Source organism: Aquarana catesbeiana, linkage group LG05, assembly GCF_042186555.1.
Source record: "Aquarana catesbeiana isolate 2022-GZ linkage group LG05, ASM4218655v1, whole genome shotgun sequence".
Lineage (NCBI taxonomy): Eukaryota > Metazoa > Chordata > Amphibia > Anura > Ranidae > Aquarana > Aquarana catesbeiana.
In genome coordinates this window covers 509,327,286-509,353,063 of record NC_133328.1, presented here as the reverse complement: position 1 = coordinate 509,353,063, position 25,778 = coordinate 509,327,286, and the positions used below count along the sequence as shown (strand labels likewise).

General features: G+C 40.6%; 1 protein-coding gene across 2 annotated transcripts in view; it reads left to right on the top strand.

Annotated features, from left to right (window-relative positions):
• Positions 1 to 25,778, top strand: part of ATP6V1H (ATPase H+ transporting V1 subunit H) — a 198,033-nt gene that overhangs the window by 44,528 nt on the left and 127,727 nt on the right. For both annotated transcript variants that reach the window (XM_073631599.1, XM_073631600.1), the window contains exons 6-7: positions 10,369 to 10,482; positions 13,103 to 13,207. In XM_073631599.1, coding sequence (XP_073487700.1) covers positions 10,369 to 10,482; positions 13,103 to 13,207 — 219 coding nt within the window. The remainder of the gene's footprint in view (positions 1 to 10,368; positions 10,483 to 13,102; positions 13,208 to 25,778) is intronic.

Below are 25,778 nucleotides of genomic sequence, written 5' to 3'. Positions count from 1 at the left end.
GACCCTCACTTGAGTATAAGCCGAGGGGGGCTTTTTCAGCATAAAAAACGTGCTGAAAAAGTTGGCTTATACTCGAGTATATACGGTACATTATTTCTACAAAAATCAAGTGTTTAGAAATTGTTCTGAAATTTTGATATCCAGTGTGTGTATATAGATATATATTATCTATCTCCCCACAACCCTACCTGCCTGGAGTTTGCATGTTCTCCTTGTGCCTGTGTGGGCTTCCTCTGAGTACTTCACTTTTTTCCCACACTCCAAAGACATGCTGGTAGGTTAATTGGCTCCTGTCTAAATTGGCCCTATTATGTGTATGTATGAATGTTAGTCAGGGACCTTAGATTGTAAGTTCCTAGTGGGCAGGGACTGATTTAAATGTACAGTATATGTAAAGGGTGTAAGTGTAAATTGATATCCTGTAATCACTATGTAAGCTATGTACTGTATATAATGAGTTATGATATTTCCTTCCTTCTACTCGCCATAAATAATGCTGAGATTACTATACACCAGTTATACCACACTGCTATCATCCTAACGTGCTTAGAGTGGTACAACGTTCACTTATAGAACGGTTATCTTTACCAGGTGAGAAAAATCTAAGCAGCCACTCTGTTCTTGCTGCTTTCTTTGTTGTATGAAATGAATATTCATTTATATTATTGCTGGGACAATTGCTTCCTTGCCCTTATCACTTTGACTAATGATGACATTTTAATTAATCTGCAAAACAAACTGAACTAAGGATCTCATTTGCTTGATTGATGTCTTTAGATAATAAGGGTAACTTTATATACATAGTACACAATGTTTACTTTTCATTAAACTTTTTTATCTTTTCACATTTTAACTCTTCTCCATCACAGCAAGACGCAATCAAGTAAAGGATGACCATATTAATTATGCAAATATGTAAATCACCAAGATGATGGCACTGGGAAGATTATTTTTTAACCACTTATGGACCGGCCGCCGCAGTTTTACGTCGGCTATTTGAAGGAGGATATCGTTGTTATGGCAGCAGCTAGCTGCCATAACCCTGGTATCCTCTTCTTCAGCGGGTGGTCTGCTACAAGATAAAAGTGGTTTCTGCAGTGGATTCGCTGCAAGATCACTTTTATCGACAGCGATCGCGTCCTGTCTCCTGTTAGGTATGGAGACGAGTGAGGGGAAAATGGCCCCACCCATCTCCATAACAATGCAGGGGCGGAAGCGACATCAAAACGTCACTTCCGCCCACAGCTCTTAAAGGGCCATTTTTTTTAATTATTTTTTAAATGACAGTTTTTTTTTTTTTAAATTGCATTTTAGTGTAAATATGAGATCTGAGGTCCTGTCATGTTTTTTTTCTATTACAAGGGATGTTTTCATTCCTTGTAACAGGAATAAAAGTGACAATTTTTTATTTTATTTTAAACTGTGTAAAAATGAAAGGTAAAATAAATAAGAAAAAAAAAGTTTTTTAAACGCGCCCCATCCCGAGTAGCGGCCGAATATGAAAACAGCGTTCAAACCATACATGTGAGGTATCACCGCAATCGGTAGAGTGAGAGCAATAATTCTAGCACTAGACCTCCTTAAAACATGCAACCTGTAGAATTTTTTTAAACGTCGCCTATAGAGATTTTTAAGGGTAAAAGTTTGTCGCCATTCCACGAGCGGGCGCAATTTTGAAGCGTGACATGTTGGGTATCAATTTACTCTGCGTAACATTATCATTCACAATGTAAAAAAAAATTGGGCTAACTTTACGGTTGTCTTCTTTTTTTAATTAAAAAAAAGTGTATTTTTAAAAAAAAAAAGTCCACTTGTAAGAACGTTGTGCAAATATGGTGTGACAGAAAGTATTGCAACGACCGCCATTTTATTCTATAGGGTGTTAGAAAAAAAAATGTATAATGATTGGGGGTTCTAAGTCATTTTCTAGCAAAAAAACCTGTTTTTAACTTGTAAACAAAAATCTCAGAAAAAGGCTTGGTCCTTAAGTGGTTAATAGTAGTTCTTGTTCATGCAGACATTTATCTGTTATCCCCTGTTAATCAGAGAGAGACCTATATTGTCTATAGTCCAAGAGAAAATGTTTTTCTAATAAAATGAGTAAAGTGTTTAAAGAGAAAGGACAGTTGCCCTCTTTTGTTGTATGAGAATGCTTGGCTTGAAGACTTCATTTTATTGGGGAAACAGTATTCTCACTGACATATCAGTTATATCATATGGGTAAAATGTTTAAAGACCCAGTAAGGCTAGGTTCACACTACTGCCAAATGATTTTCATTCACCTTTCAACTTTGAGAAGGTGTATTCTATGGGGCTAAAATCACATTGGAATCACACTAAAGTAGTACAAGGACCTTTTCCAAAATTACTCTGTACTGAATTGCATTGATGTGAATGGAAACCATTGAAAACACTAATGCGATTCTGTGTGACACAAGTTGCATGTTAAATCACACTAGTGTGAACCAGGCTTAAAGGACAGTTGTACTATTTTGTTGTTTAAGAATACATGGCTTGAAGACCTCATTTATTGGGGAAGCTGTATTCTCCGATATATCCTGTTGACATATCAGTCTTATTGAAATGGCAGGAACTGAATTAGAAATCCCTTTGACTTCTCACTTCCCACAGTTTCTGTTTCTACAGTGATATTACCCTGAAACTGTAATTTTGTAGTTCTTTGTGATTTTGTTAGTCAAACTATCAAGATTGGTAGTGCTAGAGGTCTACCACCTCTGCCTGTAAAGGTTGACAAACTTTGACAAATTTAACAAGCAAAATAATTTTCCTTGATAGTGTCAGTGTGTTAAGTGCTTTGCTCTACAGACTTTTTATCTGTGTACAAAGAGCTTTCTGGGAATGTTATAATTTTCCTTTCTTATAAATGTTCTCAACTTTTAAATGAGCTCTGTGTTCTGCACTCACCAGCAAATGTCAGAAGTGACAGGTGATTTGTTCTTCTTGCTCAGAAGATCGAGTGTCATGAAGCCCGCAGTTCTTAATTACAAAATGCAACAAAGGGTTGTGTCTTTTTCCTTTTAATACTTGTTTTTTGACATGCATGAATATTTACAATCTCTCCAATTATTGCATAAGGCCCCTTTCACACTGGGGCGATGGGTGCGTCGGCGCTACTGTCAATTTTGCGGTGCTATTCGGCCACTAGCGGGGCGCTTTTACCCCCCCGCTAGTGGCCGAGAAAGGGTTAAAACCACCGCAAAGCGCTGCTGCAGCAGCGCTATGCTGGCAGTATAGCCGCGTTGCCCCATTGACACCGCTCCTTCACCGCTCCAAAGATGCTGCTAGCAGGACTTTTTTTTTAGCATCCTGCTAGCGCACCGCTCCAGTCTGAAAGCCCCCAGGACTTTCATAGTGGAGAGATAGCAACGGCTCTTTCAGGGCATTTTACAGGCGCTATCTTTAGCGCTGTGGCCCCCGCAAAGCGCCCAAGTGTGAAAGGGGTCTAACTCTGGCACAATTTTTTTTTGTCCATTTAGAATGCTAAGTAGCAGGTTGGATTTGATTTAACTAGTAAAAAGGCCTGATTTAAATCAACTAGATTTAAATCATCATTTTTAAAGAGCAGCTGTCATCTATGTCCCTCAGCAGCCCCTCCTCTGACCCACTGTAATCGACAGTCCCATTCACTTTTATGGGATGGCTGGTGATGCGGCAGTGACACAACAAGGTGAGGGACGTGGTGTCAGCAGGTGAGTGGATCCCCGCTAACAGGCGCTGCCATGATGGTTCCGAAATGACAAGTGCTCTTTAAATGTAAGGACTCATTCTTGCTGGTAGTTAGTATCTTTAATATTTGCAAACAAAATGAAGGTTTCCTATTTAGAATAATAAGCTGTCAGGTTAGCAAAACGGCGATATCAGAACCGATTTAATCATAAAGTTTGTAGTGTACATGGATTTGCAAAACAATGGGATAAAAGAATATTCCTCAACTTTGTTTTATCTCATAGTTACTGTGAAATTGTTTGAATGCATCAATGCGGTGCATGTTATCTCAGCTTGCAGAGCTTGGATTCATTGAATGAGTTTACTAAAAATGTAAATATTGCAGAATATACAGCCTCATGCTACATAACAAAGCTCCATTTCATGCTAAATAAACTAAATTATTAATATGTCTTAAATAGAAAACTATTTTATTAAAACAAATTTGATAAAAATAAAAAAATAGATTTTTATCCACCCTGCTAAGTAGCTATATTTAAAGTGAATGTGTGGGCAAAATACAAATGTGCGAACAGTAAATTACATGTTGATTCTGACAGAAATGTAGGGAAGTTCTAACTTTCTGTTCTAGGCTGACAGCATTGTCACTGAAATAAAATTCCAAACAGTGTTGTCAGCCCTGCCTGAGTATAGGTCCGCATATCTTCATGTCTCCTTATATTTCCTCTCCCATATCAGCTGTCTGCTGTTTTGTTCTCCCTCTCGGGATCTCCTAATATTACATGCTGTGAAGTACCGGTAGTTCATGGAGGAAGAAACAGCAGGAGCTTAATTTTCCCTTTCAATATTTTTATTTAGGCTGCATTCACACCTGAGCATTTCAAAGTTGCGCGTTTTTACCGCGATTTGTGCCGTGATTTTGTTCAGGTCACCAATGTAAAAGGCAGAAAAACGCCTGTAATCTGCCCCAAAGAAGCTCACGTTCTTTTTTGAGCTTAGATCGTTTTTCAGACGTTTTGCTTCATGTGACAAAACGTGCAGATGTGAACAGGTGCCATTGAAATGAATGGGATTTTGCTCGTTGGGTGTTTTTCAGGTGTTTTTATGGGCGTTTTACGAGTGTTTTATAAACTGAAAACGCTCAGGTGTGAATGCAGCCTTAAGGTTTTATGAAAGGAGTGATACTTTACAATAACCTAGCATAAAGAGAACTGCATTTGTGCATATACTGTAAATGTTCCGTGTAAATTACACACTAGTATATGCAACAGTAGCTATATCATTAATAAATTACTATAGATACATAGGTAGTGTGCAAGGTTTATTTTATGTGTTGCACAATGTAATGGGAGCATATTAACCTTTGAGCATATAATACAATTTATACTGTATATTACTAATTGTGTAGCAATACATAAGAACAGTTAGAGACAAATAACATTTGAAGAGAAATTTGAAAGTGGAACTAGTAAATTATGTGAAGGAAGGAGCAGGAGTATGGGGGAGAAATTAAGAAAATAGTGTGGAATATGGGGCATGGGGGATGTGTTACAAATGGGAATTAAGTAGGGCTGCAACTAACGATTATTTTCATAATCGATTAGTTGGCCGATTATTGTGTCGATTAATCGATTAATCGGTTAATAACCTTAAAAAAAAGTGTGGTGTATAATTTAGTTAATATGTAAAGTTTAAAAAAAAAAAGGCAATTTATTCTCAAATATCACTATGCAGTGGTAAATATAAATAACCAACTATATGGTTAGGGAGCAAAATATCAAATCCACTCTGAGAATAACAGACAGAAGAGATATACTGTATAAACTATTAGAGGAGATATACTGTATATACTATTAGAGGAGATATACTGTATATACTATTAGAGGAGATATACTGTATATACTATTAGAGGAGATATACTGTATATACTATTAGAGGGAGATATACTGTATATACTATTAGAGGAGATATACTGTATATACTATTAGAGGGTGAATCTGGTAAATGTCATCAGATTCAGAGATCACATTTTTTTATTAAAAAACAAACCATGTCTTCCTTCAAAAAAAAAAAATGTAATTTTAAGAACGTTCATTCGATTTTCTAATCATTAGTGGGGTCAAATCGACGTTCGTTTTCAACAACAGTGACGGAAAAATTTAAAAATAGAAAACTTCTTGGCCAAAGGAATTTTCAGACAGTGGACGTGGTTTTCGTTGAGAAATTACATTCATTTTAAAAACAGAATGTTAAAAACAAGTGAAAATTTCAAACAACATTCTTTCATTCAGCGAATGTACAAAGATTTTTCGTCTGAATATTCTTGTCTGAAAATTGATCCGTGTGGCCAGCATAAGGCTCGGTACACACCTATGCAGTTTGCTTTTACGTTTAGTAACATAATGGGATTAAAAAAACTAGCCCTTTATAGTACAAAAAAAGCAGATAATCACTACTGTAAGGGGTTCATTTTTTTTTTACTATAGAACTGTGAAAGTAATATTTACAGTAGCAATTTGCTCTTTTTGTACTATATAGGGCTCATTTTAGTTTTTTTTAACCCCATTATGTTACTGGGCGATTAATCGATTATGAAAATAGTAATCGATTAATTTCATAATCGATTAGTTGTCGATTAATCGATTAGTTGTTTCAGCCCTAGAATTAAGACAAGGGAATGTCGAGTAAGAAATCTCAGTTTACATCTAGAAGATTTTTCAAGGTGATCACATCTTGGTAAATTTTTGCTATAGAGTCTGTGAGGACTGCAGACAGTTTTTAGCTCATGGTTAAACAGTTTTTGAAAGCTGTGAAGTTAAGGGTTGTAGATTTCCATGCTGTGGCTATATTGTCTGTACATTATCTTTACAGCTGCAAAACGTAAAGCCATATTAAAGCCTTGTTTAAAAAAAAAAAAAAAAAAATGAACAAACATGTTATACTTACCTGCTCTGTGCAAAAGTTTTGCATAGAGTGTTCCAAAAGTGGAGCAGGGTGATAAAAATGTCCAGGGCCGTAGTCCATTTCTATGGTTCCCAGATCCCAAAAATCCCTTCAGGGCATGCCCGCCATGAGCGCACACGATTTAGGACTTCACTTTATTGTGGCAACCGCTGCCATTTTGCCTATAAAATTTTTCTTTGCACAAGTAATTAAAATGTTGGCATTTTCCCACCTCCTATCTAGACTGAGCCTAAGGAGGATGAGGTGGCTGTGTCATACCTCCTGTATGTTCCATTCCTGCCTGTCTTTTCAGCAAAAAAATTCACACAGCACATTGCTGCACTTCTGTTGCCCTCTGCAAACCCCATCCATTTTGCACTTCATAAATGCGAATACCCCAGTGGGGATCCCCTCAATTAACAATAGTGGGTCACAAGGGTAAAGTTGCTGGGACAAAAGCACCAGCTTGCATGGGTTCTGCAGCCACCTACAGGAGACCCAAACTACTGCTCAAGGTGACACCTTGTCCCTGAGCAATATCCTATGACACTGCTCTACTTGGCTGACTCTTAACTCTCTAAGACCAGCATCATGCAGCCTGTATGACAAAAACACTTTGAGTAAATTCTTTGGAAACCCCTCTGCGCTTCTTAAACCTAGGCTTTCCTGAAACCCTACATGCCCTCTCTTCCCCCAACTCCATTAAATTAAAAGAAATTACAGAGGAAAATACTGAGGATGTTGGATTTTTTTTTTTCTGAAACCGTGAACAATTTTTTCTTTCCCTGCTTTTTATGAGGTACAAGCTTTGGCTTCACTCCAAATGCTCTCTACTGTGGACACACTTATTGACGTGGTGCACACTAGTCTTTGATTAACAGCACCTCACTCTCCACAGCCTAAACAAACCTCTATCGGTACTAAAAACTGACTGGGTCATGAAAGACTTTTCCAATGCATGCACAGATTTATTGTGCAGTTTATAAGGGCTGGCCCAATTCTAAAAGGGGGTTCACTTCTCCTAAGGTTTTTGCAGAAATGTATCCTATGGAAAAGGGATTTAAGAAGAGGGGTTTTCTAGTAGTGGATCCTGCCATTTCAGTTCTCAATAAACGCCTTACAGTTCCTACTGAGGATGTTCCCTCTTTTTTTTAGAATTCTGTTGATAGACTTCTGGAAGCCCTCTTAAAGGCCCCCCCCCCCTTTTTTTTTTTTTTATGCTCTTGCAGGTTCTGCCCTGCTATTGCTGCTGTGCCTGTTTGCCAGACTGTTGCTAACTGGAGGATCCTATTCTCTTAGAACAATTGCAGCAGATGTTCTCAGCATTGGTTTGTGTTTATGCTGTAGAAAATGTAATTCACCAACGTCTTTAGAATGTCTCCTATCTCCATGCATATGTGCAGGCTTTTGTGGTTCAAAGCTTGGTCTGCTGAACATGCTAGTGACCTGATTCTTTGTTCTCAATTCAAGCTAGTTTATGCCTTCCCTCTAATAAAGATCCTTCCTTTGACTGCTACACAAAATACAGAAGGAAAAGGTTCTGATGATTCTCATTGCACCCGGGGCACAGGTTCCTCGCCTCTGTGTCTTGACCACTCATTATTGGATGTTAAAAAACTGGATCCTTACAGGGTATGTGGGTTATATATTGGTGCGCTCTAGCAAGTTTTTTTTTTTTGCAAGTGTCCAATCATCTGATGGTAGCCTGCATATAATCAAAGGTCTATGAATACAAGTCCTGTGTCCTGTACTGTTCTCCAAGATAAATAATTTACAGCTAAGCCAAACTTCTTATCTTTGTGCATAATGTGGGAAAAAGTCTGATGGTTTGACCATGAGGGTTTGATAAATGTGGGATATACAACTAGTTGAGTGTGGGCCGTTTATACAGAAGTCTTCAAATAAAGTTGGACTTTAAATGGGAACATAAGATCAACTTCGCAAAGTTTTTTAAGTTAGAGATTACTAAATATTATTTTTTTTTTGGGGGGGGGGGGGGGGGAACATAGGTTTCTTGTAAATCTGGAAATTGTTTTATTCCTGAATCTGATAGGGGAAGATATTTACATAATGTATAATTACACCTGACCATTGCTAAAAAAAAATTTCCCCAAGAATTTTGGTAGTGGGAGAAGCTAGGTGTCTTGATCATGTATTAGTAAACCATATATTTAGAGAGGGTTTAAAGTGGTTGTAAAGGTAGAAGGTTTTTTTTTTTTTTTTTTTTTTACCTTCATGCCTTTACTGTGTGCTGCTCTCTCCCAGCCCCTCCTTATACTTGCCTAAGCCTGATCTTGATCCAGCCCTGTGCCCAAGAGCAGCCTCTCCCTGTCCACACTGGACATGGAGTCAATCGCAGTCAGAGAGAAGGGGGTGGGCCGAGCTTCTGTGTGTGTGTGTGTCACTGGACATCGAGCCCTCACCAGTGCCCCATTAGCACGCATTTTGCTATGGGGGAGGAGCCAGAAGCACCAACAGGGACCCCGGAAGAGGAGAATCTGGGCTGCTCTGTGCAAGACCATTGCACAGAGCAGGTAAATATGACATGTCTGTTGTTTAAAAAAAAAAGTTTAAAATCACTTTAATGATTGGGTTTGTTATAGATTTTCTTTCTTTGGGTTTTAGGCATAGGATATTGTCAATACGTACATAGGGAGCATTCAATAGCCTCTGTACTCACCCAGAATGGAACCTTCAAGTTGCCATGATAGAGAGTGATTTAAGCTATGTGAGCTGCACATTTGGCTATATGGAAAGTGCTAATTCCGCTAAGGCCAGCCATACATAGTTCGAATCTCGGCTGATTCCTGCTGAACTGGCCAAGAGTCAAACCATTTAATGGGCTGGCTGAATGTAACAAGTTGATCGATCAATTTGATTACAACCAGCCTGCCAGATCCACTTGCAATTATTGCAAGCGGCCGCTATAGCCGTTAATAATAGTCACTGTCTTCTCCTGGCAGGACCGAAAAAAAATAATTTATAAATAAATTTGCAGCAGCGGATTGGAATAAGGCTGCCAGAAGCGGGCTAAATGGTGCATCCATATCCTCCTCCTGTGGCTAAATGCTGTACCCACATTCAGCAGGTTAAACTTCCAGTGTGCATTAGGGCCTTACATCTGTGTCCCCATTTCACACTCCTCAGAGGATCCCTGCAAATTCGTGTCTCCATCAGAGCCCCCCGCACACATTATTGTGCCCATCAGAGCCCCCCCACACACACATTTATGTGCACATCAACATCTGCCTGCACATTTGAGTCATCCTCAGAGCCATCACACCCCCCCCCCCCCCCTCACAACAGTGTCCCCATTACAGCCATCAAACCAGCCCACAACTGTAACCCCTTCAGTGCCATAACCCACCTCCCCCACACACAAACACACACACACACAGCTGTGCCCCCTTCAGTACAATCAAACCCCTCAAACTCTGTCCCCTTCGGGGTTCCCCCCCCCCCCCCGACAACTGTGTCCCCAACAGAGCCAATCCATCCCTCACATTTGTTTCTTCCCTATCAGTGCCTCCATATGTTACCAATGTACAGTCTGCCTTAAGTGCAGACCTTCTGCACCTCCCGATCCCAAGTCCCACCCCACTGTTATACAGGCACGCTGTATGCAAAACTACAGTGCTAAAGGACACCAATGCATCACAACCTGAGAAAATTTTGGCAGAGATAGACTGTCCCTCGAGCGATAAATTGTAATTTATATTTTTGGTTTTTGTTTTGCAGGAAAATCATCAGCGTGTCAGCATATTTTTTGACTATGCTCGACGTGGGAAAAACACTGCCTGGTCTTACTTTTTACCAATGCTGAATCGTCAGGACTTGTTCACAGTTCACATGGTAAAACCAATCAAAACAAAAAAATATTACAACCATTATGTTTTCATTATTTATTTCTGGTCTTTTAATATTCTGCTACTTTTGATTTTGTTTTTATTTCTATACCAAAAATATTATGAACAGCTGTTTAATTTAGAAAGGGTATAGTGAATAATTTTGGAAACTGTCCATTGAGGACTAGTTTATCACACTCTATATGTACAATTCACATTTTGAATGACTTGTGAAGCCTAAGGCAGGCCATGCAAATTTCTTTCCTGCAACCAAAGAAATTTGCTTGATTACCCCATCAACACAGACGGTGTTGACAGGCAAATCCGTAATTGTCTTCTCCTGGCGGGGGGGGGGGGGGGTGGGGAGCGGGGGAATCGGTCCCCGTCGGGAGAACACCTTAATTATTACTAGCGGCTATAGTAGCCGCTAGCGATAATCACAAGAGAATCCAGCAGGCTGGTTGTAACCAAAGTTGGTCGATCGAATTGGTACATTCAACCTGCCCATTAACGGTTCGATTCCTGCTGAACCGACCAAAATTCGAACCGTGTATGGGCCGGCCTTACAGAACAATGCAAACTTCAAACTGAAATCCAATTAAAAGCCAACAATGATCTAACTAAACAGTGATATAATTAACAGTAAGCTAATCAACAGCCAGGCAGCAAGACTTTGATTAGTCAGAAAGTAACCACCCAGACAATCTGGCAACAAGTCCACAGATGTAAAAGTACATTAAACATTAATTTAAACATTCCACCAGGTAAAGTGGACACAATACTAAGCACATCTCCAAGAGGATTAGCAGACAGACACAATGGGTGACGCAATAAACTCAGTTAATAATAGGATAAACTTCACAGCAGGAACTGGCCGAGAGTCGAACCGCGTATGGCCGGCCTAAAACCCCACCCACACCTGAAGGGATTAGAAGTGAATTGGTTTATACTATCTACTATGATATATATATATTCGGCACTCAACTTACAGGGCTTGTGCATACTAGATGTGATTTGAAATTTAAAGTATGATGCCTTGGATTTTCAGATAATGTTTGCAATGTTAAAAATTGACTTTTGGGATGTTGCAGGACAGCACATGCAAAACTGCTGCTTGCATGACATTTTAATAACTGCAGTGCATTTGTTTTGTGAGAGCAGGTCCCCAATGACATAAGTGGATAGTTTAAAGCACTGTGCAGCTTGCCTGAATTACAAAATACAGTGGGCTAAATAGATCATACAATAGATCCATCAACTCTAATGCCCTGTACACATGGTCGGATTTTCCGACGGAAAAAGTGGGATCGGATTGTGTTGTCGGAAATTCCGATCGTGTGTGGGCTCCATCTGACTTTTTCCGTCGGAATTTCCGACACACAAAGTTTGAGAGCAGGCTATAAAATTTTCCGACAACAAAATCCGATCGGTTAAATTCCGATCGTGTGTACACAAAATGCCACGCATGCTCAGAATAAATTAAGAGATAAAAGCTATTGGCTACTGCCCCGTTTATAGTCCCGACGTACGTGTTTTCCGTCACCGCCTTCAGAACGATCGGATTTGTGCGACCATGTGTATGCAAGACAAGTTTGAGCCAACATCCGTTTGAAAAAATCCATGGATTTTGTTGTCTGAATGTTAGATCAATGTCCGATCGTGTGTACAAGGCAAAAGGGTTAGCTGATTTTGGTTCACCTTTTGCAGACTCTGCCTCGCTGTTTAATTGAAGGAAAAAGAGAATGTGCAGTTAAGTTGTCATGAGTAGACAGGGCAGAAAAAAGGTACAGAGCTGGGAGAGCACTCCTACTGCACGTGATCACCCATTTTTTTGTAAGCTGCAAATTAAATAGCAGTACAGGTAGACAGAGGAGCTGATTTACAACAGAGAGCAGATACTGATATCTACTCTCCCTACTGAAGCCTGCATTTTACAGTTGTGAATTTTACATACATAAAATGAAGGCTGTGGTCTGTTAACTGTTAACATTGCCTTTGCCTAATGCCAAGTGGAGCCAGCAGACTACCAAACACATTTGTAAAGCACACATGTTTTATAAATGGTGCTGCGTTTGTTAAAATGCTTTTTTTATCCTTAAGAGTAGTGTAAATGGTGAACTACTTGTCTTATCTTCTATAACAAGCTCTGCTGCTGTAGTGGTGGTTAAGGGTCAGGTGGTCCTTTCTGTCAGAACTAGCCGAGTCACTAAAATAGTAGTTTAATACAAAATCTTTAGCAAATACAAACATCTAATGTATGTATCTACATACTCATCCAAAAAATTGTGCCCCTGTGTTTAAATGTATCATTTTAAAGGTGGAACCATTCTTCTACCTTCATCTGGCAGTGAAGTAAGTTATGGCAATGAAATATGCAGCACACGCATGGTAGAATATTGTGAGTATTTATGTATGGCCTAAATAAATTGTTTTATGGATTCACTCAAGTGTATACACATCTGCTGCAAATTCATTATCACCCTGATATTTTATCACTATATAATGTTTATAATTCAGAAATTGTATATTGATGTATTGCAGTCTATTTATTTCTTGGTAACCATGGCTGGAGGAGAAATGCGACCTGTTTTATCTATGAGTAAAAAAATAAAAATCTGTTCTTTCAGGCTGCACGTATAATTGCTAAATTGGCTGCTTGGGGGAAAGAACTGATGGAAGGCAGTGATTTGAATTACTATTTCAACTGGATTAAAACTCAGCTGAGTTCCCAGGTATTTTTTTTTTTTTTGTCCTTTTCATCGAAGTTTGCAGTTTTTCTTACTTTATGCATTGGCTATGTATTCCACACACTAACACAGAAATATAGTTTTGAGCAAACATTTGATGTTTTATGCTTTTGTACTTGTGTATAATATAAGGTGATGGTGCAGTTTTCTGTCAATCGTGCCATTACCCATTACCCATGAAATGCAGTGGTGAATAAAGAAGCCGCTGAAAAGCGTCACAATGCAAGTACAAAGCCTCATGAGAGAACTATTAAGCTAATTATCAGCACCTCAAAAGCAAGTCAAAAGTTAGTCACCAGAATTCACAGTGTTCGTTAAAGCAAAAGTATACTGCATTCAACTTGCTTCTAAATGTCAACTCTTTGTACAAAAAACAGTCTGTTTTAAATGACAATTTTTTGTTATAGTAAAAACTACTGCAATAAACATGATTCTGCATTGGTAATAATTGGCAAAAACCTCTCCTGGTCAAGTGACAGGGCTAGTAATTTAAAATATTTATATATTTTTTATTTTTATACACGTTATTTATATGTAGGAATGATGCAATGGACATGATTACAGAGTAATACAATCTGGTTAAGTTATATATTTGTAGATAAAACACGGTTGTCTACATAAAGCCTGTGTATCACCCACTAAGGTAATTAGCAATGCAGAGTAAATAATAACAATAAAAGTGTAGCACTACTGATAAATCAAACAATTGTATATAAATATCTATATTAGGTGCTCCTGTAGTAACCAATAAACCCAATATTTAAAACGAATATCAATTGGTCAAGACTTTCATATGAATGCACATAACGTTCAAAATTCTTAATCATCAAAAATCAGTCCAAAATTCAAACCACTGTTCTTCAATAAATTTCTTCAAAAATGAAATGCTTGTGATCTTCTGTAAGAAATATAACACACACCACTGTGAATTAAATAATACAGTGCCTTGCAAAAGTATTCACCCCCTTGGCTTTTTACCTATTTTGTTACATTACAGCCTTTAGTTCAATGATTTTTTTAATCTGAATTATATGTGTTGGATCAGAACACAATAGTCTTAAGTTGGTGAAGTAAAATTAGCAAAAAGCTCTGGTGCAACCAATTACTTTCAGAAGTCACATAATTAGTGTAATGATGTCCACCTGTGTGCAATCTAAGTGTCAAACGATCTGTCATATATACACACCTTTTTGAAAGGCCTCAAAGGCTGCAACACCTAAACAAGAAGCACCACTAACCAAACACTGTCATGAAGACCAAGGAGGAACTCTCCAAACAAGTAAGGGACAATGTTGTTGAGAAGTACAAGTCAGTGTTAGGTTATAAAAAAATATCCAAATCTTTGATAATCCCTAGGAGCACCATCAAATCTATCATAACCAAATGGAAAGAACATTGCACAACAGCAAACCTGCCAAGAGACGGCTGCACACCAAAACTCATGGACTGGGCAAGGAGAGCATTAATCAGAGAGGCAGCACAGAGACCTAAGGTAACCCTGGAGGAGCTGCAGAGTTCCACAGCACAGACTGGAGTATCTGTACATAAGATGACAATAAGCCATATGCTCCATAGAGTTGGCAGAGTGGCCAGAAGAAAGCCATTACTTTCAGCAAAAAACAAAATGACACGTTTTGAGTTTGCGAAAAGGCATGTGGGAGATTTCCAAAATGTATGGAGTAAGGTGCTCTGGTATGATGAGACTATAATTGAACTTTTTGGCCATCAAAGAAAATGCTATGTCTGGCACAAACCCAACCCAACACATCACATCATCATGCTGTGGGGATGTTTTTCAGCAGTTGGGACTGGGAAACTGCTCAGTGTTGAGGAAAAGATGGATGGTGCTAAATACAGGGATATTCTTGAGCAAAACCTGTACCACTCTGTTTGTGATTTGAGGCTAAGACCGAGGTTCACCTTCCAGAAGGACAATGACCCCAAACACACTGCTAAAGCAACACTTGAGTGGTTTAAGGGGAAACGTGTAAATGTGTTGGAATGGCCTAGTCAAAGCCCAGACCTCAATCCAATAGAAATTCTGTGGTCAGACTTAAAGATTGCTGTTCACAAGCGCAAACCATCCAACTTGAAAGAGCTGGAGCAGTTTTGCAAGGAGGAATAGGCAAAAATCCCAGTGGTAAGATGTGGCAAGCTCATAGAGACTTATCCAAAGCGACTTGGAGCTGTGATAGCCGCAAAAGGTGGCTCTACAAAGTATTGACTTTAGGGGGTGAATAGTTATGCACATTGACTTTTTCTGTTATTTTGTCCCATTTTGTTGTTTGCTTCACAATAATAATAAAAAAAAATCTTCAAAGTTGTGGGCATGTTCTATAAATTAAATGATGCAAATCCTCAAACAATCCATGTTAATTCCATGTTGTAAGGGAAAAAAAACACGAAAAATGCCAAGGGGGAGAATACTTTTGCAAGGCACTGTAATTCTTATGTGTTAAAACACCACCTGTTCTCTCCAGGCTCCCAGAACTTTCATCTCCAATTTGGAGAAATCAAGCATGTATTTGCTAAATACTGCAAACTCCCAGTTCCTAAGGAAAGGATCACTTTAGCCTCCGTCCACTGGGATTTCTCTTTGAACACTGGTAATGCCTTCATGAATTGCAGTGGTGTGGTTCCTTTAAGATACCTTGAGTATTCGAGCGGCCATTATGTAATGCTCTCAAAAGAATTAGCATAAATTAGGGGCTTTATCAGCAGCTCTACACTTATATTTTTATTTATTCTATTTGTGGGAACATAGATTGCTGTTTAGGACACCTTTTTTTTTATATTTCGTTCTAGAACGATTGTAAGGATTATTTGTTTTTTTCACTTCATTTTTTTTTTTTTGGTAGGGCAGGGGTTTACACCACTATAGCAATGCAGAGTATCTCAACATTTCTCTAAATAGGGACACTTGTTGGGAGTGGAAAGGACCAGGTATGGACAGTATCTGTGAAACAGTGTTCACCAGTGGATGACAATTTTTGAAAGTTATTGTATGAAAAATTGGGGAGGGAGTAAGTTTAGGAAAACCAGAGAAAACATGGAATGAGAGTTGAGGACGGGGAACGGTATCTCTTTTTTTTTACACACCCCCTGCTACATGGATGGTCTTGTGCTCCTGTCTGAGAGTCAGTGTGTCAGGGTTTCATATTCTGGTGTAGTTGAGAACTGATTCCAATAAAACCAAACCTTGCATAATGTGTCATGGGTGCAGCATTTTGTGAAATCTTCCATTTGTTTAGTGTTACACCTGGTGTTAAAGGGGCCTGGGGTTGATTTTATAGTTTTGAGAAGCAGCTCCCAGCAGCATCAGTCAGGTTACATCTCGGGCTTTTCTCCATTTTCTCTACCTTGAACTCATGTGTCAGTCTTCCTTTTTGTAATCTCCACCGGTCTGCACTTAGAGCAGTTGCACACTCCCTGATTTTTTTCATAGATCCTGGTGCAAAAGGATATATCTCCTGTAAAACTTTTAAACTGATCTGACACCGCAAGCAGTGAAGATTTGCAAGTGTAATTACCCAATAATTTGTCCTGTAGAGATTTTTCTGAGGCCTTAGATTCCTTGTGTGGTATTGTTGGCTCCACATCATCAGCGGCATCACCCCCCCTCAATCCTGAGGTGAAAACCAGTCCTTATTGCCACTTTGTGGCTACAGTGCTGAAGACTTTGCTATGGGTGTTCTGTCTCAAGGAGCAGATAGCTAAACCTGCTTATCCCAATAACTGTACATACCATATTTCTTTGATCTCAGTTTTATTAGAACAAGCCATGTGAAACTACAAAATAACAGAAATAGACCTCAATAAGTATAGTATTGCATACAATACAGCAAACATTGCACAAACAACGAAATACAGTACAAGATGAGATAATAAAAACTTACTTTTTAAGTTCTCTAAGGGGTGATGGCGATAGATAGAGAAATACATGTGTTGTTTCCTGAATGTCTTCTCACAAAATGGTGGCTGTTTCACTTCCTGCTAAGATTCTACCCAGAATTCCCTGCTTGCTGACAACTTCCTTAGTTACACATACAAATAAACAAAGAAACAGAACTACAGCAATACTAAAAAGGAACGCTAGATGGAGCCTGCACACCACATATGATTGTCTTAAGTAAATTACACATTTGCATGTAAATCTAACAACACAGGTACAAATAACCAGTATAAAACATCTGGTGGACAGAACAATGGGTGCGGGAGAAGGTGGCAGCTGTTGAAATGGCCATGTGGTAGAAGTGACCTGGGATGAAGTTTGGGCAAACCTTTCCAGGTGTGTGTGACTGCATCTCAGCCTTTCTCTTTTCCTGTCTATGGCCACATATGATTGTCTTAAGTAATTTACACATTTGCATGTAAATTTAACAACACAGGTACAAATAACCACTATAAAACATCTGGTGGACAGAACACTCCCCGCCTGACATCAAATGATGTCACTAACAGAGTCCTCCGTAGAAAGAAACAGAATAAGTTCGGTCACTGGTCTCAAGAATACTTTAGTCTCATTCTGTTGAAAGATCTTGACCTCGACCTTACGGACACGATTATCCTTGCTTGGCAGTACTTTGGTGATCAAACCTAAAGGCCACATATTCCTTAGTGCCTGGCAATCTTTCATGAGCACAACATCACCGGGTTTAAGATTAGGCTTTTCATTGTGCCACTTTCTCCTTACTTGTAGAGTAGATATATATTGTTCCCTCCACCGGTTCCAGAAGGTATTGGCAAGGGTTTGTACTTGTCTCCATTGATGTTTGTAAAGGTCCTTCTCTCAAAACTCTCCAGCTGGAGCACCGGCAAGACTAGTCTTTTGCATGAGTAACATGGCAGGTGTGAGGACCACTGGATCCTCAGAGTCACTTGAAATGGATGTCAAAGGTCTGGCGTTAATGATGGCTGTAACCTCTGCCATAAATGTCACTAAACATTCGTGAGTAAGCCTTGCAGTTCCTGCTTGTAGGAAGATAGAGTCTAGAATTCTGCGGGCTATGCCTATCATCCTCTCCCAAACACCTCCCATGTGAGAAGAGTGAGGTGCTTTGAAGATCCACGTGCAGTTTTGCTTTTCCAGCCTGGGTATGGTGTGTTCGGGACGTGGTACAAGTTTTACTTTCCCCATTACAAACCCTATGTGGCATTGTCCTTTAGTGTCTATGGTTTTCAGGTAAGCTACAGCAGCAATTGCTTTAACAGAAACATCCGAAAACACACAAAGTCTTTGCATCTGAATGTCTGCAGATGACAGAGGAGCATATGGTCGTGAAATTTTAAGGTTGGATAGAGCTGTTAGTGAGTCCTTCCACTCTAGCCATATTTTCTTCTTGTCGGTGGGGAGAGGGTGGTCCCAATCTAGCGACTCACAGGTTAAGTCTTTAAGTAGTGCCTTACCCTGGATGGTGACAGGTGCTGCAAAGCCTAAGGGATCATAAAGGCTGTTTATGGTAGACAGGACACCTCTACGGGTAAAAGTTTTTTCTTCTGTATTTACTTGGAAAGTTAACATGTCAGATCTTAAGTCCCAAAGCAAACCAAGACTGCATTGCATGGGAAGTGAGTCTGTGCCTAGATCTAAGTCCTTTAACTCGTTAGAATGATCTTGGACAGGAAAGGCTTCTAAAACTTCTCTACTGTTGGAAGCGGCTTCATTGGTGGGTAGTGATTTCAAGCAATCATCTACATAGAAATCCTTGTCCACAAACTGTCTGACATCTGACCCATACTCTAACTCTCCCACTCTAGCAGAGTGTCTGAGGCCATATATAGCAACTGCAGGGGAAGAACTGTTGCCAAATATGTGCACCCTCATGCGGTATTCTGTGATGTCTCCAGAGGGGTTGTTGTCCCTGAACCAGAGAAATCTCAGAAAGTTACGGTGTTCTTCTTTAACAAGAAAGCAATAGAACATTTGCTGTATGTCTGCCATAAATGCGACTGAATCTTTGCGAAAGCGAAGAAGTACTCCTAATAGTCTGTTGTTAAGATCAGGGCCAGAGATGAGGACATCATTTAGAGAGACACCCTCATGTTTGGCGCTGGAATCGAACACCACTCTAATCTGTCCTGGCTTCTTAGGGTGATAGACCCAAAATATAGGTAAGTACCAGCATTCCTCTGAGTCTTTGAGGTTTGGGGCTATCTCAGCATGACCATTTTGGAATATTTTCTCCATGAAGGAAAAGAAATGTTCTTTCATCTCTGGTTTCCTTTGAAGATTGTGTCTTAGGGAAGTGAGACGTTTATATGCTAGTTCTCTATTGTTAGGCAAACGTCGTCTTTGTGGTCTAAAGGGAAGAGGTGCAACCCAGCTATTAGTCCCATCTTTCTCCATACTCCTTTCCATAACTTTTAAGAAGAGCCTATCCTCAATGGACATTGCTACCTGGTTATCTTCCTTTGTTCTCACTTTTGGTCTTCGTCATAGGTATTACTGTCACAGAGGGGACTTAGGAAGGGAAGAGGTACAGGGCTGTTGTGTGGTAGCTCCTTTATGAGGATGTGATTTTGACAGGGTTGGAAAACAGTAGGACGACCATTCTCGAGGGTACTAGTGAGCAGGTTATTAACAGATGCCGGTTTGTGTGCACCTCCCAGGCAAACATCACCTATAATGACCCACCAGAGATCCAGTTTTTGGGCATATGGGGCGTTTTTAGGACCGTTGATAAGTTTTCTTACTTTGCTTTGTGGACTTGCAAGATATCCTTTCCTAGGAGTAAGATTATCTGAGCCTGATCATCTAGTTCTGGTATGTGCTATGTGATTCAAGTGAGTCTGGTGAGCTGCTGCGTCTGGTGTAGTAATCTCAGATCTGTTGTCTGGCATCTGGTTGCACTCTATTATGGTCGGTAAGGGTAGGCCTGTCTTACCATCCATAGATTCAATTTGTAGAGCATCAGCTCTTCTCCCCGCCGTTTCCACTGTACCTGCACAAGTCCTAAGGGAGTAAGGGCTGCTGGGGCCTTTAAGATTTAGAATGTCAAAAAACATAGATCTAGCTAGTGACTTGTTACTCTGATCATCCAAGATGACATAGAGCTTGACTGCTTTGTCCCTGCGTCCTTTTGGGTAAACTCTCACAAGACAGATTTTTGAGCAGGATCTGCCACCTGTACTTCCTTTGCAAACTTCAGTACACTGTGAGGTGATTGCTATGGCGTCTGTGCTAGAGTCTTTGGTCTCCTCGCCTTGCTCCCTGTCCCTATGAACAGGTGAGAAACTTCTTGGAGTAGGCCTTGGGTTTAGAGCTGTGTTGTGCTCTGTGCTGTCACATTCTGTACATTTGACACTGACCTTACAGTCCTTGGCGAAATGTGTTGACGAAGAGCAGCACTTGTAACAGATGTTGTTCTCTTTGAGGAAAGCTTTGCGATCCTGGATGGTCTTTGTCCTGAAGGCTCTGCATTCCAGAAGAGGATGTGGCATCTTATGTAGAGGGCATCTTATGTAGAGGGCAGAACTTAGTAGGGTCGCTGTCTTGATCCTCTGGCACATTGGGTTTTCGTTTGTAGTTACAGCCATGAGTAATCCATCTTTCGTGTAACTCATAAGGAAGTTTTTGTGCTAAGGAGTTAATACCTCTAGCAGAGTCAAGATAAGAAAGGCCAGGTAAGTCTCCTTCTGCTTTAGCAACTTGTAACTCCATACACAGGTCACTGAATTCTCTGAGTCTTTGGTAACCTCTGCCAGGTATTTTTGGGAAGTCTTCTATCCTTTTAAACAGTGTACTCTCTATAGCCTCTGGTGAGCCATAACATCTATCTAGTCTGTTTCAGATGTTTGCAAGGCCTATCTCAGGGTGGTTTATAATAATGTCTCTGAGCCTTTTGGCATGTTCAGCTGAATCATTGCCAAGCCACTTTACGAGGAGTTCTATCTGTTCCCTGCAGGATAGATCTAGACCTTGAATGACACTCTGGAAAGCGGATTGCCATGCCGTGTAGTGTTGAGGGCGATCACTAAATTTGACAAGTCCTTGGGTAACTAACTCTCCTTTGGCCAGGAACTTGGCAAAGTCTACAGTAGCCTGATTGGCATTGGGGTAGGCTGCTGGTGTATTGTGGTGTGGTGTAAAGGCATACCTGGTAAAAGTCTCTTCTTTAGGCCCGCTGGGTTCAAACTTACATAAGGTTGGCAGTTCGTACCTGTTTGTTGCATACACCTTTGGAGTGAAGCCTGGTGTTTGATGCTTGTATGAAGGCTGGGTTTCTTGTAGAGTAGAAGGTTTGGTTGGAACTGGAAAGTCTGGAACTTTGTCAAATTTTTCTTGCTTGCAGCGTTGGGGTCCCAGGTCGTCTTGTTGCTGCTTTATTTGATGTGACTCACTGACATCATGTTTAATCTCCTGTTGTGGGATGCTGCTTGGGTCACAGTGCTGGTAGACATCTGATGTGCGTTGCGAAGAATCTTGTTGGTCCTCTTCTAGACCCGGTATGCTGCTGCTTAGTCTTGGTTCATCGTAGACGGCTGCTTCTAAAGCTTTTGCTTCTGCAATGGCGGCGGCAGCGTCTCTTTCTACTGCCAGCTTCTCCATGTTAGCTTCTAAGAAAGTTGCTGCAATTTCAGATATGCTTCCTGCTGGGCTAGCTCTTCTTCCAGGCGTATTCTTTCCTTCTCTTTCTCTTGTTCCATGTATACTCTTTCTTGCTCTCTCTCTTGTTCCATGCATACTCTTTCTCGCTCTCTCTCTTTTGTTCCATGCGTACTCTTTCCTTCTCTCTCTCTTGCTCTAAGTGTACTCTTTCCTTCTCTCTCTCTTGCTCTAAGCGTACTCTTTCCTTCTCTCTCTCTCTTGCTCCTGTCTCACCTTTTCTGCATCAAGGCGGGCCTTATCTTTTTTCATCTGCAAATCTTGGTCTGCGAATGCGGTCCTGGATTTCGCTGCTTCGGCTTTTGACCGGGCGATAGCTGCTGCATTTGCGACAGATGACTTAGATGAGCTTGCTCGTGAACGTGTTTTGTAAGAAGATGTCCCACTGTGAGACATGGCTGCAGGGAAGATGCTGTCTTGCTGTATAGAGACTGTTCTAGTGTCGTTGCTGCTTGACAGAACGCGTCTGTGTAGCGTGGCTGCTTGCTTCGCCTGCCGCAGGCCTGTATCTTTAAGGCTTCCGACTGTATGGATACTGCGTAGCCCCGGGCTGTACAGACTTCCAAAGTCGGCTTATCTTCCCTTCAGAGGTCAGCTTAAAAATTTTCACTGTTCTGTCTCAAGGAGCAGATAGCTAAACCTGCTTATCCCAGTAACTGTAGATACCATATTTCTTTGATCTCAGTTTTATTAGAACAAGCCAGGTGAAACTACAAAATAACAGAAATAGACCTCAATAAGTATAGTATTGCATACAATACAGCAAACATTGCATAAACAACGATATACAGTACAAGATGAGATAATAGAGAACTTAAAAAGTAAGTTTTTAAGGGGTGATGGCGATAGATAGAGAAATACATGTGTTTCCCGAATGTCTTCTCACAAAATGGTGGCTGTTTCACTTCCTGCTAAGATTCTACCCAGAATTCCCTGCTTGCTGACAACTTCCTTAGTTACACATACAAATAAACAAAGAAACAGAACTACAGCAATACCAAAAAGGAACACTAGATGGAGCCTGCGCACCACATATGATTGTCTTAAGGAAATTACACATTGCATGTAAATCTAACAACACAGGTACAAATAACCAGTATAAAACATCTGGTGGACAGAACAATGGGTGCAGGAGAAGGTGGCAGCTGTTGAAATGGCCATGTGGTAGAAGTGACCTAGGATGACGTTTGGGCAAACCTTTCCAGGTGTGTGTGACTGCATCTTAGCCTTTTTCTTTTCCTGTCTATGGCCATTTTGGGCTGCATACACTGTATGTTACCATACACATGACAAGGAAGAAAGGAGTGTATCAAGCTGAGGAAGGTGGGTTCAGAGTAGGGGCAGGGAAATGTGCCAGCTGCAGCACTGATACCTGATTCAGTTGGAGCTCAGGACCTGCAGAACGGAGTGTTGTTCAGGATATTTGCCTGGGGTGTGTTTGCATACATGAGTGCTTCAGTCATGTTCCCAACTATGTCTGTGTTTAAATTAGAAAGCTGTTGAATTATTGCTGGAAGGGGCGTGCAGGGGGATCTTAGCTGCTGAGAGAATGACTGGCAACTTGAGTGCTTCTGTTGTGCATATTGAAGATGATTTGCTTGCCAGTGCCTGTAGCTACAGTGGCCACTAAAGGTTTCAAAGCCCATTAGATTATGTAAGATCTCCCAAGCCTGGCTACAGGTTCACTTCAAATTTCTTTTAAAACTCACATTAAATTATCAATTGGTAACTTTCGAGTAAGTAACAAAACTCTGTCTATACAGCTAAGTAGAGTAGCAGCTCAAGCCAATGACTAAAATGGGCTACCCAGGAAGCATTAAAACAAACAGTGTTATAGATTTGAAATTCCTGTATGGGCTATACAGTAGTTATGTAGAAAAAAAATGTTGATTTGAAGCCTCTGTTTTTAGTCTCTGTTGGTCGTGGCCAAGGCTGCAATGAAATCTTGTAGAGAGCTGTGCTTGAACTAGTAATCACAGAGGGCTGCATCTTCACTGTTTCCAGTGCAGGGTCATTAAGGAAATGGGGTTACTGCCATTTAAAGTGTCTGTGTCAGCCTCTAGCTTCTTTAATGCTTTGGAATACTCCTACATTCACCCTCTGATACATCATGACTCGGTGTACCTATACGTTGAAAGTTTTTCATGTTCCCACCCACCCTTAAAGTGTTTGTAACCCTAAAAAAAAAAAGTAATCCTGTCACTTATCGCTAGATTAAACAGCCCTGATTGCCGTGGGCAGCTTACGTGCCTTCGCCATCTGCAGCTTTCCTCTGTTCCCCTCACCCCCTTCTTCCCTGCCTGTCAGCTCCATGTGTCTGTCTGTGTCTCCCCACCCAACCTTCCCCTTCCTGTCGCTATTAGTAGAAAATAAAAGATTACAAATTGTCACTGGCAGCCCCTCTATTATATCTAGGCATAACACACGCTGTAAGTGTTTTGTTAAAACTAAGCTTGTAAACACCTTTTTACAGCTATATTCAGGTCACGTGACTCTTGGCCGGACTCCTTCGCCGATCCAGGGCTACAGCGGGAGGGGCTGAGCGGCCATGTGACCTCCGCGGCTGACGTCAGAGGGAGATTTCGGCCCCTCCCGCTGTAGCCCTGGATCCAAGTAGGAGACCAACCGGCCTGAATATAGCTGTAAAAAGATATTTACAAGCTTTGTTTTAATAAAACGCTTACCCTGTGTGTTATGCCTAGATATAATAGAGGGGCTGCCAGTGAATTACATTTTTAAGGTAACAACCACTTTAAATCCTCCCGTTGCAATGAATTAAAGAATAATAATAAATGAATAAAAGAACAACAGATATTGGAAGCCCCCAAATTAACTGTGACAGCTCGCCTGGCACCCCACCTGGGTGTCTCCGCCACACAGTGCCACTTGCCCTCCAAGCCCTTCCAGCAGACTGAGAACTGATACCAAAGCATAATACACACACAAGATGCTGAGGTAAAAACCAAAGGAATGACTCTTTATTAAAACTCAGACACATACTTAATACCCTCCCAGGAGGACATTCCCCTCTTGGTGATATTTAAGGTTGAGCTCAGGCTTGTTCACAAACGGCACGTGCAGAGCCCACCAGGAAGTCGGCACTGCACAGTGCTAATCACAGGCAGTAAAACATTTCCCAATCTCTGCAGCTGCGCATCGAGAAAATGTCTCACTGCTTGTGATTAGGGCTCGGCAATGACGACTTTCTGACGGGCTCTGCACATGCTGTTTGCGAACACGCCTGAGCTCATCCTTAGTGATATTAAGGCCTGCCATACATGGAGCGAATTTCTTTTCGCATAATAATAACAGCCAGTGTTGATGAGGGAATCCCTCCTGTCAGGCTATTGTCTTCTCCCGGTGGGAGAAGACATCCCTGCTGGCAGAAGACAGTGATAATCGAAAGAGAACCTGGCAAACTGGTTGTACCCAAGTTGATTGACGGATCAACTTGGTACATTGAGCCTGCCCATTAACCGTTTGAATCTCGGCCGGTTCCGGCTGAAATTCGAACCGCATATGGCCGGCGTAACATGACAATGCAAACTTCAACTGGAATCCAAGTAACAGCTAACAGCCAGGCACCCAGACCTTGATTAGTCAGGGAGTATCTACCCCAGACAATCCGGCAACAAGTCCAAAGATACACAAAGTACATTACACATTAACATAAACATTCCACAATGGTTCGGTAACGAGGTAAAGTTGACACAATACTAATCATGTTTCCCAGAGGATTAGCAGACAGATGGAAACAATCAGTGATGCAATTAACTCAATTAACAATGGGAGAAACACACTTCATAATAAACACAACACCTTAAACAGATTACATATAACAGCAGGATACCTCAACATTAGGTTGTTTTAAGCCGATTATTATTTTCTGCTTAGAGTCTCTGAGACCAGAAGGGTGTTGAAGCAGTCATTGCTGGTTTGGGCATAGTGGCC